The sequence below is a fragment of the Macaca thibetana genome, chromosome 1 (genome assembly GCF_024542745.1).
Source record: "Macaca thibetana thibetana isolate TM-01 chromosome 1, ASM2454274v1, whole genome shotgun sequence".
NCBI lineage: Eukaryota > Metazoa > Chordata > Mammalia > Primates > Cercopithecidae > Macaca > Macaca thibetana.
In genome coordinates, this window is record NC_065578.1 from 85,572,338 (window position 1) to 85,590,088 (window position 17,751).

Genomic DNA, 17,751 nt, shown 5'->3' on the forward strand with positions numbered 1-17,751 from the left:
GGAACTCTGTGGTAGTCTTTTCATACACAGTCCATCTAAAGCTGCAGGCACCAATTTTTAAATGCCATAAGCACAAATTATTTTGGTAACAATAAAAAATTAAAAATATGAGAAAGGAGGTATTCAAGGGTAAGACAAACGCATTACTGTTAAAAGAAACCACTATCTTTATTTATGAAATGGATACAGAGGTAGTATGGTGAGAGTTAAGAGCAGAGCAGAGACTCTGGACGTCTGCCACTTACTAGCTGTGCGACCTTGGGCAAGTTACCTAACCTTTCCATGTCTTAGTTTCCTGAAAATTAAACAAGTTAATATATTATCACAAGTATTAACTCTGCAACATAGCAAGTGCTTAATCAATCATAGCAGCGCTGCTGCTGGGCTGCTGCTACAGTGGGAAAACAGCACTGTACATAGAACTTTAATATTGTAGACTTGAATTTAAATGCCAACTTTAAACTTAAGTTTCATACCACAGCCATAGTAGTTAACCCTTTTTGCTTACATTTTTCATATCTAAAACAGGAGTATGAATACCTGCTTCTTTCAACATCTGTCCATCTATCCACAAACATCAACTGAGTACCTAGATATTTATATGACTAAGATACATTTCAGCCCTTAAGGAGCTTACAGTTTAGTGAGTAAAACTCAAGAGCTTTGCTTTCCTTTCATGTGGGCATTTCTTGAGGCTCCCTTTGTGTTAGGAGATAAAGAAACGGCTGCAAGGGTCAGGTATGTTTTTAGTACCATGAGTACTACGATTTTTTTAAAAAGTGACACTAATCTTGTCAGCAATTGTTGGGTAAAAAATGTGGCCAGTTCTGACACTCTGTATTTTGCTATTTTAAGAAAAATACTATGAAGCAATTGGGTCACTAGAAAGTAAGCATCTGTGGATGACACGACAGTCTTAAAAGTGAGGGGATCAGTGGGGACCAGGCCCTCAACTCTGATCAGGAAAGAGCATAAAACATCTTAAAGAGATATGTCTGTTCATAGGCTGGAACTGTGTAGTTCAAAACCTGCCTTTTTTAGAGATCTTTTAAGACCTGAGTGTTCCTTTGAATTAACAGCTCTAAAGTCATTGTCCAAGAGGAGTCATTATTACTTGATCCTTTGTAAACCACGTCCATCCCCTTTTAGAGTATCCTGCCTTGGCACACACAGTGGGAGATTATAGCAAACAAGTTCTTTGTCAACTTGGACAACTTCATCTCAATACTAAAGACCTTATTTTAAAGCTTCTTGATGTTAAGAGTGCTTATTTTGATCATCTCCATGTGAGTTGGCCATGGAAAGGTGGGATAAGTTGTTCTCCTTTAATCTTTTATTTAACTAAGGGGCTTTAGAATGCCTAAAATAATAATAATATCAGATAATCATTAGTATAAAATGAATAAAAGAGACTACAAATTGAAGACAGCCTGAATGTCTGTTCTTTATAAAGAAACAATGCATGACCACGTTTTCACCTGTCATTAGCAGCTGGTATTTAATAGCTGTGACTTAAAACTTAGTAGCTTTAGAAAGTATGTAATTACACCATTATTAAAAATTAAAATTAAGAATATTTTACTTTATTACATTTATATATCGCCACAATATAATCAATTATATATATTATTTAAAATCAAATTGGCAAAGACTTACTAAAAATTCACTTGAATGGTGGCTACAAACATCACAAAGAATTAATCGGACTTCTATGTGTATGTGTGAGAGAAAAATTCTAAAAACCAATTTACTTTTAAAAGAAATTAAACCAGAGATAAATAAGAATTATCCAGCAAAAAGGAAAAGTAACAACTATCCTATTTTAAAGTTTCAGTTAGATAAATTATGTTTCAAAAATCTTTACATAAAAACTCTAATACTATCACCCATAAATCATAAAATATAACTGGTAGTATATTTATTTTTTTACCCAATCACATTTTAGACTCATAATAAAAATCTACTACTTAGAGAAAATAAATCTGACAATTTATTCAAACATTGTTACATACGAAGTTTTAAGAAACTGTAAATAATTCTTAATACTCTCATTTTGATTTTCTGACTTCTCAAGACTATTTTGTACTTCTTTCAAACACACTTCCTGATGTTGTGCTTTCTAAAGAAAAAAAGGAAAAAAATACAGATAAGCAATAATAGCATTCATTCCAAAGGAGCAGAGTCGTAATATTAAAAACATATATACAATAACTAGATAATTCTTTTTGATTTTTTAAAAGAATACTCACATCTGATGTGTTCATTCTTAGAGCTCACTCTTCTTTAAAATTAATAATTAAAGCACACATATGGTTGATTTTCACTGATATAATTTATAATACACATTCATTTAGCACCAAATTATTACATATTTAACATAATTAACTTAATAGGTTCTTTAACAACTGTTATAATTTCACATGTAACATGATACATTTTCATACCAGTTTTTGCCATTTTCTGTCTAAAAATTCACATTTTATTCCAAAATAATTAAACGTCTTAAAAGTTGACAGAACTCTAGTTTTGATGTGAACATTTTATTTCTAGAATCCCTTAAAAAATAAAAATAATTCTTCACATTAAAGTTGTTCTTTGAGGAAAAAATTTAAAACTGCAATACATTTTTTTTTAACTAAGGTGCATATGAATTCTTAAGTAGGTGAGTTCACTGACAATGCTTTAGATAACCACAGGTTGCAAATATCATCTAGCTTCCAATTAAAATACAGACACCTAGACAGAAAAGAGAGAACTTTTACATCCTTCATATCAGGTGTTCAATGACACCTGATACCTTCTGAAACTGAGCAATGCCCATCTCAGGAAATGGGGCAGGTAAAAAATAATGTGATAGGCTTAGCAGTACAAAGTCACAGGATAAATACAATGAGTTTTACTCAAAAATTTGGAAAGAAAAATAGTAACACTTATTTTGTAGGGTAGGATATAAAATGTCAATGGATTTTAGGATAATACATGACTTCAAAGACATTTCAGGCTTCAGGAAGGGTGCCTTGGTTTAAGCTGCTGAGGTCATCCTCAGATCTGTACATCCATTCTGCGCCACCCCATTAGGGTACTTGGACAGAAAATACAAAAAGGCCTGCAGGTGAGCAGGGCACTGTGGGAGACACCAGGGATAAAGGCAACTACGAGACATGCTCTCAGAGTGCTTACAATTCAAATGGGGCTAAAGCAGGCATATTAAATACTGCCCACTTAACTGTCCCCTGGAAGGCATAAAACACACAAACTAATTTTTCAGCAATGTTTTAAATCTATGCTTAGAATTCTAGAATTTTACTAGTACAAAAATTATCAGGTTTCACAAAACATCAGATCTTTATTTTTTATTATTATTATACTTTAAGTTCTGGGATACATGTACAGAATGTGCAGGTTGGTTACATAGGTATACACATGCTGGGTATGCTGCACCCATCAACCCATCCTCTACATTAGGTATTTCTACTACTGTTATCCTTCCCCTAGCCCCCCATGCCCTGACAGGCCCCAGTGTGATGTTCCCTGCCCTGTATCCATGTGTTCTCATTGTTCAACTCCCACTTATGAGTGAGAACATGCGGTGTTTGGTTTTCTGTTCTTGTGTTAGTTTGCTGAGAATGATGGTTTCTAGTTTCATCCATGTCCCTGCAAAGGACATGAACTCATCCTTTTTTATGGGTGCATAGTATTCCATGGTGTATATGTGCCACATTTTCTTTATTCAGTCTATCACTGATGGGCATTTGGGTTGGCTCCAAGTCTTTGCTATTGTGAATAGTGCTGCAATAAACACATGTGTGCATGTGTCTTTAGAGTAGAATGATTTATAACCCTTTGGGTATACACCCAGTAATGGGATTGCTGAGTCAAATGGTATTTCTGGTTCTAGATCCTTGAGGAATCGCCACACTGTCTTCCACAGTGGTTGAACTAATTTACACTCCCACCAACAGTGTAAAAGCATTCCTATTTCTCCACATCCTCTCCAGCATCTGTTGCTTCCTGACTTTATAATGATCGTCATTCTAACTGGCATGAGATGGTATCTCACTGTGGTTTTGATTTGCATTTATCTAATGACCAGTGATGATGAGCTTTTTTTCATATGTTTTTTGGCTGCCTAAATGTCTTGAGACGTGTCTGTTCATATTCTTTGCCCACTTTCTGATGGGGTTTTTTTCCTTGTAAATTTGTTTAAGTTCTTTGTAGATTCTGGATATTGGCCCTTTGTCAGATGGATAGATTGCAAAAATTTTCTCCCATTCTGTCAGTTGCCTGTTCACTCTGATGATAGTTTCTTTTGCTGTGCAGAAGCTCTTTAGTTTAATTAGATCCCATTTGTCAATTTTGGCTTTTATTGCCATTACTTTTGGTGTTTTAGTCATGAAGTCTTTGTCCATGCCTATGTCCTGAATGGTACTGCCTAGGTTTTCTTCTAGGGTTTTTATGGTTTTAGGTCTTACATTTAAGTCTTTAATCCATCTTGAGTTAATTTTTGTATAAGGTATAAGGAAGGGATCCAGTTTCAGTTTTCTGCATATGGCTAGCCAGTTTTCCCAACACCATTTATTAAATAGGGAATCCTTTCTTCATTGCTTTTGTTAGGTTTGTCAAAGATCAGATGGTTGTAGATGTGTGGTGTTATTTTGAGGCCTCTGTTCTGTTCCATTGGTCTATGTATCTGTTTTGGCACCAGTACCATGCTATTTTGGTTACTGTAGCCTTGTTGTATAGTCTGAAGTCAGGTAATGTGATGCCTCCAGCTTTGTTCTTTTTGTTTAGGATTGTCTTGGTTATGTGGGCTCTTTTTTGGTTCCAAATGAAATTTGAAGTAGTTTTTTCTAATTCTGTAAAGAAAATCAATGGTAGCTTGATGGGGATAGCACTGAATCTATAAATTACTTTGGGGAGTATGGCCATTTTCACGATATTGATTTGTCTTATTCATGACCATGGATGTTTTTCCATTTGTTTGTGTCCTCTCTTATTTCCTTCAGCAGTGGTTCATAGTTCTCCTTGAAGAGGTCCTTCACATCCCTTGTAAGTTGTATTCCTAAATATTTTATTCTCTTGGTAGCAATTGTGAATGGAATCTGTTTATTTTACTAACTTTAGCCAAGTACTAGGGATATTACAGCAAAACCCACCTCATTTATTTTTTCAGAGGCTTCAATTACACAAAAAACAGCACACATATTTTACAATGTCAGAAACTCTAATGGTGAGTTTAAAAAAAAGTTTTGAAATAAATGGAAGGCCTGTGCTAAATTAAAGGTGATCGACATTTTGTTCTGATTAAGTTGTCATGAAACTTTTGATGGCAATAAAATCAAATTGTGCATGCCAAAAGTCATTTAACCCTTGAATCTTTTAGGTTTTCAACTTTTTAGACACTTGGGAATAAAAAAAATAGATTTAATGGACTCTCTGGATCCTGGAAAAAATACAGTATCATTATTCTCTATGTCATTATCTAGTAGATAGTTATTAAGTAATTTAATCATGAGTAATACTAGCTTTCAGAATATTCTATGCCAATTGACTATTTCATGCGTATTCAGGAAAAAAACAGAAGACTAATTGAACACAGTCAATTTGGTATTTTCATTTCTCGACTGAATGGACTAAAGTATCCATCTCACATGCATATCTAACAATACTGAATGTTTAATACAAAATTATAACTTTCTAAAATAAAATATTCATTATTCAAGACAGATATAAAACTCACGTGTTTATCTTTAAAAAATGAAAAATTCATATCAGGATGAAATCAAGTAGATTATATCTGTAATTTTCATTAAGCAGTGGTCATTGCAAAAGTAACATGTAGGGAAAGGGCCTGATGAGATTTTATCAGATTTGAGGGCAATGCAATACATGCCATCCAAGGAGGCAGAATAATAAATTATTTGGCATATCATAACATTTTTATTTTTTATGTTTTATATTGCTTATTTTTAATATTATCAGTAAAACAATAGCCTTGATTTACTCGCTTTGTACTTTCTACATGGTAAGAATATTAAATGCTATTTTTTATAATATGTTAAGCCATGCTAATACTCACACTGCTCATTTTGCAAACAAGTTGATTTTGTTCTTCGTTTTTCTTTCTAAGCTCAGTTTCCAGATCTAATATTTTAATTTGTAAAGCTCTCTCTCTAGATGACATTTTCTCTATTTCTTCAGCAACCTGTAATTTTTATCAAAAGAGTAAAATAAAGTGCTTTCTTTAAAATATGATTTAAAGCCTTGACATAGTTATATTGTACCTTTTTTCTAAACATATTACTTGTATGTTATATCCAAGTTTAAAGATGTTCTATCTTGAAGAAGCATATATAGTGTAAGTATGTACTATACTTATCTTCGCAGCATTAAATATCTGCAAAATTGGCTTGAGATGGAAGAGATGTATACATTTTCACTGCTCTGTGACTTAGGTAGGTGTTTTCTCCAACAGTATATTTTAAAAACAGACTGAGACCAGTTACCATTTTTATAGCATTTATATTCACCAGGGTGTTAAGAGCAGTGATGGAACATAGAAATTCCTTGTTAAATGCTCATTATACACTTGGATTAACAGAACTGGGAGTAGGAACTGGTATACACACTTCCTACAAACACACACACACACAAACACAGAGACTGGTTCTTCATTCGTTCACTTCCAAACTGGTCTGAATTTGAATTTTCATATTTACCTGATTACTTATTTTGGCAGGAAGTCTAGCTTAGTTATGTTCTTCTAAGGAATCAGATATGTGGAAGCCTATTTGTAAGAATGCTGGGTTGGAGCCACAAGAATGAGAGTAGAGGCAGGGATTGATCCAGGAACAAGGAGCTAGTGGAAAGGACTGTCCTCCAACCTAATTCCTATGAACTCAGTTCTAAGTTATTATAAAGATTTCTTCTGTACATATTCCAAGAACAATTATGCATGAGAGATGCCAGTGTGATCTGAAGCTATGGGAGAAAAGGCCCTTAGGACAAACACCAATGCCCTCGGCACCATCCCCTCAGTGTAGGCCATGGTAACAGGGCAGTGATGGCACTCTCACATGGGCAGAAGCTACAGATAGCCCCATATTCCACCGTAGCAGGAGAGAAAGGAGAGGGCAGACATACCTCTGGGACTCTGAACTCTTCCTTTCAGGAAGGAATCTGAGAGCATACCTGGCATTTCCAAAATGCACTTAGGCTGAACCCTACCAGATTATGAGAGTGCTGAGAGCTAAGGCCAGGTCTCATTCATCTTTGCATCTCAAGCACTAGCAGATTGCCTGATACTGAAGTATTCATTGAATGCTAACCTAATGGATGTAACTGAAATTTAATATTGTATGTATTTATTTATGCAACCATATTTGTCAAAAGGGACTTGAACATTACAGCTCACTGAATCCTGATCAAAACAAAAATGTTCAATTATTTGCACATTCAATTTGGTTGTATATAAAAAAAAGGTACAGGAGGAGATTATGTCTTCAAAGTGGTTTCCATCTCTGCCCTTTCCCCAGCCACATTACCATTTATCTAGTGAAGTAACTCTAGCCCAGCAATGTATCTGTTTTGCTTGAAAGAGGATAGTTAAAGAACAAAAATGTAATTGCTCCCTTCACCCTGTCATCAAGACAAAACAATAACTACTGGTTTGGCAAGATGTTTAAAAAGATGACTCTTTGGTAAATGAATTAAAAAGTTTCTAAATAAAGGCCATGCATACCTTTTGTCTACCTTCTTCTAAAGCGGCTTCCAGTTGTCTGGCCAATGCTGTATATTCTGCAGATTTCTCTTTAAACTTAAGATTGCTGTGCTTAAGACATTCTTCTTGGTTTGCCAGCTTCTTCTCAAGCTCTTTATTTTCTGTGTCCATCTGTTCTAATTTTCTTTTTACAGAAAACATACATTTCAAAAGTTTAGTGTGCAGAGAAATATGCAGCAGCAATGTTAAGTAATTTAATACTTACTGTTGAAGGTTTTCACACTTCAACTGAATAAGATAGTTTTCCTCTTCCAGAGAAAGCTTTGTCAGAAGACTGTGATTTCCATCAACCTAAAAGAAAAAAAAAGGTTTCTTAGTCATTTTCTTCACTATCAACTTCCAAAGAAATCCACACAATTTGTTAGACCACAAGCAATGAGAAGGTATAAATGTTACTACTCTCACACAGAAAGACACCAAGAAAATGTTATATTGTTAAAATGGAAGTTTTAAATTCCTGGTTATATTTAAAGAAGATGTGTTGCCTGTGTTGGAAAATAATCAACTGAAAAAAATTCAGGATGATGGCAATTAAAACATTTTGAACAACACCTTATTGAAGAAAGGTATTTATTTTGTTAAGTTGAAATACGAAAATTTGAAGCAGTATTAATCTCCTATTTTTGGATACCTAGGGTTTCTCTTATGGTTTTCTGTTTCACCTAAAAATACTGATTAATAATTGAATATCTGTGAAGTTGAAACTGTCAGTAAAAAATGTGTTTTTTTGAGAAGCAAAATGAAGTAAACAATCAAAGACACACTCGCCCATGCCAAGACAGAATATTCTTCCCACTGCTTCAAAATCTGATCTAAATAATGTAAGAAGTTTTGATTTAAGGAAAAAATTTTTTTCTCATAATTTCAATTAGTAATTTAGGCTAATCTATGTCATCTGACATTTTACTAGAAAAATCTCTTTGAACTCTAAAATTTTGTCTGCATATTTCTATCTAACTTTTAAGTTCAGGGGTACAAATGCAGGTTTGTTACACAGGTCAACTTGTGTCATGGGGGTTTGTTGTACAGATTATTTCATCAACCAAGTATTAAGCCTAGTACCTATTAGTTATTTTTCCTGATCCTCTCCCTCCTCCCACTCTCCACCCTCTGAAAGGCCCCAGTGTGTGTTGTTCTTCTCATGTGTCCACGTGTTCTCATCATTTAGCTCCCACTGATTAAGTGAGAAAATGCAGTATTTGGTTTTTTTAAAATTAAAATCCAGATTATATTTGGAAGATAGACAGGGAATGCTTCCTAAAACTGTCTTGAAAGTAAAAGAAAAAAGACTTGTCACCATCCTTGGACTGCTCCTTTAAAAAAATTTCATTAATTAAAAAAATATTGAGTGCTTACTATGTGCTAGGCATTGAGCTAGGAGACGGCTATGTGGCTACTACTAACAGGACACACATGATCCCTATTCTGATGGTATAAAAAGTAAAACAGAAAAAAAAAAACAAAAAAACAGACTGAAAAAAAATCCCAAAAACTTGATGTACAATTCTAATTAAAATAAATTCTAATTTTTGTAAATTTCAATAATTTACCTTATCCTGACATCAAGGAACATATATGTAAGTATAACTTTGCTCCTTCTCTGATTCTATTACCATGTCTTCAAATGTCTATAGATTTGCATGAATAAACCAAAATAGGAATTTTAATTACCAATTTTTCACCATAAAATACTAAAAGAATAGCTTGCAAAACAGTATTATAGTATCTGCGTGAAAATGATGTTTTACAAACTAAGTAGATGGGAATTTAAAAATCAAGCTCTGACATGAGTGCCCTCAACTGGTGAAATCATTCCAAAGCATTCTTTTAACGCATTTAGCAAAACTCAGAAGGATGGCTGCACACCTGGCCCTGAAGCTCCCTAACGGTGTGTTCCTGGTCTGCACACTTCCCCTTGCAGCACTGCAGACTCTCCTGACACTCGTGAAGCCTCCGTTCAGCTGCCATCAAGGAATCGCAGACACGCTCTAACTCCTTCAGATGAGACTCCATCTGGCCTTTCATCTGAGTTGTGGCAGTAGGGAAATAAGTGCAAGATCACACATTCAGCATTAATATTTTTATTACCTTAAATACTAGATATGCTTGTAACACAAGTATTTTAGGTATAATGGCTTTAAATGAGAACACAACTGAATAAATATTAATTTAAACTCTGTTAAATAAGAATGTATAACTAAAAAGTGGGGTAGACTTTAGTTTTCAAAAAGTTTATTGAGCACATAAATAGGGTAAATTAGCTGACAGGGTGGATGTTTAACTAATTTTTAAAAGCAAATTTTTAAAATCCTGACATTATATTCAAGCACAGATTATCACTAATAATCATAACTAATAAAGCTGTAGTTGTCTACTATCCAGCTATAGGTTCTAAAGGAAATGTCACTTTTAGTCATTCAATCTTATAACTCAGATACTTACCTAAATTAGAGCAGCTTGCTTCACTCATCTTAGCCAAAACTGGTAGGGTTTACTGTATATTATTTAAAAATACCTAGTATCATCAGTTCTCGCTTGCCTTTAATTTGACCATTAATGTTACTATCAACAAATCTAATTTCATCTACATTAATCTGCTTTGGCTACTGCAGTTCCTCACTGCAGCACTTTTGTGGAGATGTGAAAAGCAGCAACCTTAAGAAATGTTTGCACTGCTAATTACAAAAAATAGACTCTTTCCCTGAGATGGGAACACCTAATAGTTTCTGTGTAGTATCTGGCATTCTTGATCATGAAAGACAAATCCAGAACAAAGGATCCCTCAGTGTCCCTAAAACATCTTAGAAACCATGAGAAAACCAGGAGACTTAAAACAGTGAAGAAAAAGAAAACTTTAATTAAAAAAGTAGTTGTCTTGTAAAATACTAGAAAGAAAACATCGTGATCTCATAGTATCTGAAAAAGGCTCCAGCCCTTTCTGTCATTTGAACAGAACTGTAAAATATGCTTTTATTTGCAGTGCTGCCTAGCAGAAAAGGAGACATTTGCACTGGTATGTTTCATGAGAAAAAGAGACCAAAAGACATAAAATGGTTTCTTCGCTGGCCTGCTAAAAATAGGTGAAAAGTAATTCCATGAAAGCAGTAAGTTGTGCATTCAGTGGGCTATCTTTATCTCTGTATAACTGGAGGACGCTTGCTGTGGCTGACCCCTTCTTCACATTATTGCCTCGCTCTGACTCCTCAATCCTAAGATAGGGAAGCAACCCAGAGAGAGTAACCTTATTAGATTCAGATGGAACTGACCACTAACATCGCATGACCTCTGCTGCCAGGAGTCAGCATCCTACAACTTTCACTGCTTCTTTACCAAAACAACACAAAAACCCAGAGATGTGGTTTCATTTAAAAACTTTAAAATATTCACGAAAACATCATAACTCGCCAACACTGGCCTTCCCTTCATTCTGTTGCAATAGAACAAATAAAAGAAATGATGGTTTTTTTAAAGATATTATTTTTCTTCAAAAATGCATTTAGCAGATACTGGCTTTGCTTTTTTAGACATAAAAGATTTATAACCAGAAAAAAAGGGTGAGATTAAAAATGAGAGGTACTTAGGTTTGTATACTTATGATTGATAACCATTTTTTGAGCTATTTAAAGTCTGTTCTTGCATCAGAAAAATTAAACATTTATGTTATGCTATTTTCCAAATATTAACAAAAAAGTGAAAATAATTCATATAAACAAACAACATTTCCAGCCTGGAAGAAACATTATTTCCTTGGAAAACAAACTCTTACAGAGGTTAAGACTAGCCCTTTCCTAAGTATGAACTAGAGAAAATGACCAAAATGAATAAATTTGCATACTATTTATAAAGTAAAAAATATATAAATAAAATTTTTATATATTTTATATTTTATTTGAAATTCCAAACATACCTTCTCTATATTTTTATTTTTGGTTTTTGTTATTTGGTTATTTTTATGTAGCAAATTTTCACATCTGCTTTTTACTATTTCAGCTGCTTCTTGCAACTTTTGTACCTGAAAATAAAGTCTATTATTAGAGATACAACTTTGTACCTGAAAATAAAGTCTGTTATTAGAGAAACATATTATTTTTAGAATCATGAGATAAAAATCTAAAATTTAAAATTTCATTTTAAACAAGTCATCATTTTCCTATCAATATCCTCGATTGGTTCATCTAATGTTATTCCTTCTTTAAATACGGAATCACTCAGTGGTCTACTCTAACCCACAATCTTTGTCTGATTTACCTGTCTTCTCTCATCAATACTTCTAAACTCTCCAGTTGAGCTTTGAAGACTACAAAGGTTTCATTTGCAGATCAATGTCACTTCAAAGAACCAGTCTCTGGTCCAAACTAGCTTCCATTTAAATTATTTTTCCCACCAAATCAAAATCTGATTAAAAAAAAAAAAAGATTCTAGGCCCTGCACCCAGAATATGGTCACTCAACAACAATATTCCTGCTGAGGGATTAAACACAAATAACCAGCTGGAAGACCCTGATGAAGAAGAGGTCCCACAGTCCCCCACAATCTCCATTCCTACCTCAGACTTGGATGACTGAAATACTCTAACTGGAGGTCTCAACTCTAATTTTCCCATCTAATCCATCGAGATGCAGCCCCTTTCTACTGCCCACACTTTGCTCCCCTTAAGCTTTCATCCTTAGTTCATTCTTTTTTTTTTTTTTTTCTGGAGATGGAGTCTTGCTCTGTCGCCCAGTCTGGGGGCACACTGGTACAGTCTCGGCTCACTGCAACCTCCACCTCCTGGATTCAAGCAATTATCCTGCCTCAGCCTCCTGAGTAGCTGAGACTACAGGTGCGTGTCACCACACCTGCCTAATTTTTGTATTTTTAGTAGAGACAGGGTTTCACCATAGTGGTCAGGCTAGTCTCAAACTCCTGACTTCAAGTGATCCGCCCACCTCAGCCTCTCAGTGAATTACAGGTGTGAGCTACTATGCCCAGCCAGTTCATTATTCTTTAATTCAAACTTTCTCTGACCAGTGTGTTACCCATCATGCAAGGACCTGCATAAGTCCCATCTTTCTCATGAAGTTTTTTCTTGAATACTACATTTCCAAAAAATAAAGGTTTTTCTACAAATTACCATTGAACACATGGTCTATTTCATATATATTGTCACATGTTCTTTTCTTGGCATTTCATGTGAATAAATCTGAATTATACTTTATTTCCTGAGAAAGGAGGCATAATGAACTTTAATGACCCTAGAAAGGAGTCATTAATCTAAATCAATACCATTAAATATACACGATGACAGACAAATATAGCCAAGATTAACAAGAATACATTAGAGGTCACATTATACCTATGTAATGAATATTAAATCTACTTTTAGGAATATCCACTATATCCATATGCAGTGTTGGAATCAGTAATTGGCAGAATCATCTATTTACAAAGATGTGTGGGACCTTAAGAAATATTTGAGTCATACCATATTATAACCCACAATGATAGCCCCAACTCTCTTCAGTTCTGTTTATTTAGATTGCAAACAAATAGTGTTTTAAATTGTCTACCAATTTTAGTAAGCACTAAAATAAATGCAGTAGTCACCTGAGTTTTATACATTTCAACAAGGGTTTTCTGGTTTTTTTCTACTTCTTGCAATTCTAAGAGTTCATTTTCAACAGAAACAACTTCATCCTTCAAAGCAGCAAGTGTAGTCTAGCAAAAACGATACAGATTTTATAAGTCATTAGAATATATTTATACTTCAGTGCTACAGAATTATAAAAACATAACTCATGTATTAACAAAGTTGATAAAACAATTATTTCTGATTGCATGCAATTACCATCTAAAATTTAGGAATTTCACAAAGTTAATGACTAATACTTATGAACAACCTTCTTAAGATTTACACAGGACATATGATTTTTAAAACTTTTTAAATTTACTGACAAAAAAACTTGGAAATGTTCCTAGATATGAAAAATCAGTAGAATATAGAGGTTACTGGAAAAGAAAAATACAGAAAAATTATACTTAGTACATGATAAAGGTTAGATTTTTAAATCAATGGAGGAAACATGGACAACTAAATAAATGGCAATAAAATAACTGTTTATTAGGGAAAAAAATAGGTTGACTACCTGCCTCAGCCCAACTAAAGAAGCATCAAATGAATTAAATAAAAACTTTAAAAATTTTCAAAGACAATTCAGGTAAAACTGTATTTCATTTCAGGATAGCAAAAGTCCTAAAGAGCATAAAATTAAAAGAAGATATGGAGAAATGTAAAAGTCTGAGATACTATCTTCCTTGCAAGCTTACTAGTTAGCCTACTGCAATTTCATGGATGCTATAACAGAAGGTACAAGATTCCTAGGTCAGAGACAGGGGACTTATTACTCATAGCAATAAGAGTAGCAAGACTGTCAGCATTTGTATCAGTTTCCTGAGCCCCAATTCCCACAGAGCAACCTAAACAGGCCAGGTGGCAACTGCATATGCAGTCAAATGCATTGCAAAAGAATGAACCTGAGTTTAGGGAACCCAAATTTCTTATAGCAGGCAGTGAGCATGCCTGCCCATACTCCTAAGGGAGACACAGTTATCATATTCCAAGGATATCTACTATGCAAACATCCTTGAAAAGACAGTCTACATGGACAATGTCTTTGATTACAAGATGTGCAGAGCTGTGAGAGCACTCTCAAGAGAAGCCATTTAAAAAAATGTGTGCGCGTGTATCTCTCTCCAAAATTTCATAGCTTTTCAATACAGTTTAAATGGCAAACAAAATATGAAAAAATATTAGCAAATGACAAATTTGATGCCTTGTCAAATAACATTTGTCGTTACAAAAATAAAACATATAACATTAATATCCTTAATATACAGTTATTATATATTAATTAGGACAAAAGACAACTATAAAAAATGAGCAATTAATTCAAAAAAGGCAGAAATGTGAATGATTGATGAATACATGAACCAGCATGTTCATTAGTTTTTATGCTGTAGGCACTGAAGGTTCTATTAGTGAACAAAACAGACGAAATTCCCTTCCTCCATGAAACTTACATACTGGAGGGACAGACAGACCAAAAATAAGAATAAGCAGTAAAATAAATCAAACACAAAAGCAGCTAGGAATGACATGTGGGGGAAGGCCTCCTGAGAAAGAGACTTTTGAGTAAAACTGATAGGAAGAGTGTCTCTTTAAGAGAAAAAGGCAACAGCGGTAGGAGGCCTAGCAAGTTAGGGGAAAACAACAAGAAAGCCAGTGAGGTAGAAATAGAGAAGAAACGGGAAGAATGGAAGGAGATGAGAGTAGAAGAAGAAGAGAGGTAATAGAAAATGAGATGGTATAATGACTTGTAGGTATTTATGAACCAAGATATCTCTGGGGGGTTCGGAGCAGGGCAGTGACATGATCTGACTACATTTTTACAGGAACAACTCTACTGCTATACTGAATGCTGCCTGCAGGGGCCAGGGCTGAAGCAAGGAGAATGATCATGAGGTCACAGTAACAATGAGAGATGATGGAGGCTTGAATCGGGATAATGACAGTGGTGCTGGTGAGAAGTCGTCAAATTCTGAATATACTTGAGGTAGATTTGATGACAGACTGGAAGCAGCGTATGAGAAAAATAATGATTTTCCATTAATTGGGATGAGGAAAACTGTAGTATTTACTATTTTGGGAAACATTAAGAGCTCCATTTTGGACATGACAACTTTGAGACATCTATTAAATATCGAAGTGGAGATGTCAATCAGGCAGCAGAATATACGTCTGGAATTCAGGGACAAGGCCTAGATTAGAGGTATAAATTTGAAAACCTTGAGCACATAGATGGTATGTAAAGCCACAAAAATAAATGAGATTATTTATAAAATTTGGAGAGATTTGTTTTAAAATTAGTACTTTTAATTACCTGGTACTGGAAAATGTATAGGGACTGTTTTACTTATAGTAGACACATTTATGATAGGTAATTTGGAAATACAGAACAATATTAAAAATGAGTCTCTCTTTTGACCAAACAATTAAATATATCCTAAGAAAACAGATAAGCAAAAAAGACTCAACGAAACTATGTTTTTATTTGCAATAGTAAAAAACTGGAAGTAGCTATTGGAAGTAGCATATATATCACACATAAAATTAAAAAATTATATATATGCTAAAATATTAATTCCAGTTATCTTTCAGTTGTGAGATTATGGGCGATTTAAATTTTTTTCCTTTTGTGTTTTTCTGTTTTTCTAACTTTCTGTAAGAAACAAATACAACTTTTTAACCTTCCAAATAAACTTTCTGTTGTGTCTAATAGAGGAGGTTACTGGGCCTTGGAAGCAGCATTAACAGTTTATTTTTCATTTGCAACTTTAAAATCTAAAACTATTCTAAAGTAATTAAAAGTAATAAAACACAAACATCTAGGCTGCAAAAAAACTGCATTTACACTGCAAATAACATATGCCAAACTTATTTAAATGTTTTCCTTAAAAATCCAGAAAATAATGCATTAAAAATACATTTCTTAATTATTAATAGAATACGCTAAGATACAAACTTTAACTCAATGACTTTTATAGTCTATATAATTTAAAATTAATTCATAATTTTATCAAAAACTAGTTTAAAATATCTTTCTAATCCTTTCTCTATGAAGGATTTCAAGAAAATAAGAAAATAAACATAATAAAATTGCTTCCTCTTTCCAAATAGAGTAATTTAAGCATTCACTCAATAAATATCCATTAAGAGTATATGTCATACCTTCCCTGGGCAACCTGTATGTACACAAAGATAAGAGTTTACAAGGAGAGATTCATTGAGAAGACTTTGGGAGGAAGTAGCATTTGAGCTAAACTTTAAAGGAAAGGTAGGATTTAGATACTGAGAAAAATGGCATTCCAAAGTGTAAGAATAGGAGAACTATAGGAGTAGACGCAGAAAACATAAAACGAGTATTCATATTTGGCTAGAGCTCAGAATAACTAGAAGACGACATTCCCTAGTCTCCCTTGCAGCTAGGTGGGGGTCACGTGCCTAAATAAGTAAGAGAGTCAAGTCATATGGGAATTTTGAGAAGGCTCCTTAAAGGGGAGGAAATTTTTTAAAAAGGGAGGTAATGCATCTTTTTTTCCTCCATCCTGTTGCTTGAAACTTGACTATAATGGCTGAAGCTCCAGCCTCTATTCTAGATCAAAAGAATGAGGGTCATACCTAGGGATGGCAGAACAGAAAGTTAAAAAGCTAAAGAGCCACATCAGTTTTGAAGTGCCAACTCTGTACTACTTCTACATAATAAACATATATCTCTATCTTACTTAAGCCATATAATTTGGATTTTCTGTTATATATGATGAAGCTGAATCTTAATATAAGGCTTGCTGAAATATAAAAGAAACTTCCCTAGTGTTGCTAGTGTATTTTGTTTTCTGGAATTTTCCAATACAATTTCTGGCAAACTTTATATAACTTAAAATGTGAGACAAATCAAATTTCTAATTATAAAATATGAACAAGATTGTGTCTAGTATTTTTTTCCTGTCTTCTTCCAAATTCTATTCTGGCTCTGCCAGTAAACTAGTTGTATGATCTTGGGCATGTTATTTAATCTCTCTGAGTTTCAATGTATTCATCCATAATTAAGAAAAGCATCTTTATGATAGCATTGACATGAGAATTAGAAGTAAAAAAAATGTAAACTACTTATCAAGTGCCTCCTACATTAATGGTAATTGATAGATAGTAGCCATTATGGTTGCTACTCTCCAGAGTCATTTATTAAATGACTGATGTATTCCAGGCACAGTACTAGGCACTAGAAGTAATGGGAGGATAAAATGATCCCTGGCCCTGGTACGTGGAGGATGGAGGGAAAAACAGCCCTCAGAGGGAGAAAAATTATACAAACAAGTAAGTGTAATGAAGTTCTACCTGCAAAATTAATATAGAGAGAATAAAACAGGGTGAA

At 34.0% G+C, this 17,751-nt stretch overlaps 1 protein-coding gene across 3 annotated transcripts in view; it reads right to left on the reverse strand.

Annotated features, from left to right (window-relative positions):
- Window positions 1-143: 143 nt before the first annotated feature.
- ODF2L (outer dense fiber of sperm tails 2 like) overlaps window positions 144-17,751 on the reverse strand; it is a 48,109-nt gene continuing 30,501 nt past the window's right edge. For 2 of the 3 annotated variants that reach the window (XM_050772772.1, XM_050772923.1), the window contains exons 11-17: window positions 13,367-13,477; window positions 11,688-11,792; window positions 9,647-9,805; window positions 7,986-8,071; window positions 7,742-7,904; window positions 6,080-6,205; window positions 144-2,119 (exon numbers count right to left, since the gene is read on the reverse strand). In XM_050772772.1, the coding sequence (XP_050628729.1) occupies window positions 1,991-2,119; window positions 6,080-6,205; window positions 7,742-7,904; window positions 7,986-8,071; window positions 9,647-9,805; window positions 11,688-11,792; window positions 13,367-13,477 (879 nt within the window). In that variant the 3' untranslated portion in view covers window positions 144-1,990. Of the gene's footprint in view, window positions 2,120-2,151; window positions 4,857-6,079; window positions 6,206-7,741; window positions 7,905-7,985; window positions 8,072-9,646; window positions 9,806-11,687; window positions 11,793-13,366; window positions 13,478-17,751 lie in introns of those variants that run through there. The other variant, XM_050772837.1, reaches the window with a different exon arrangement.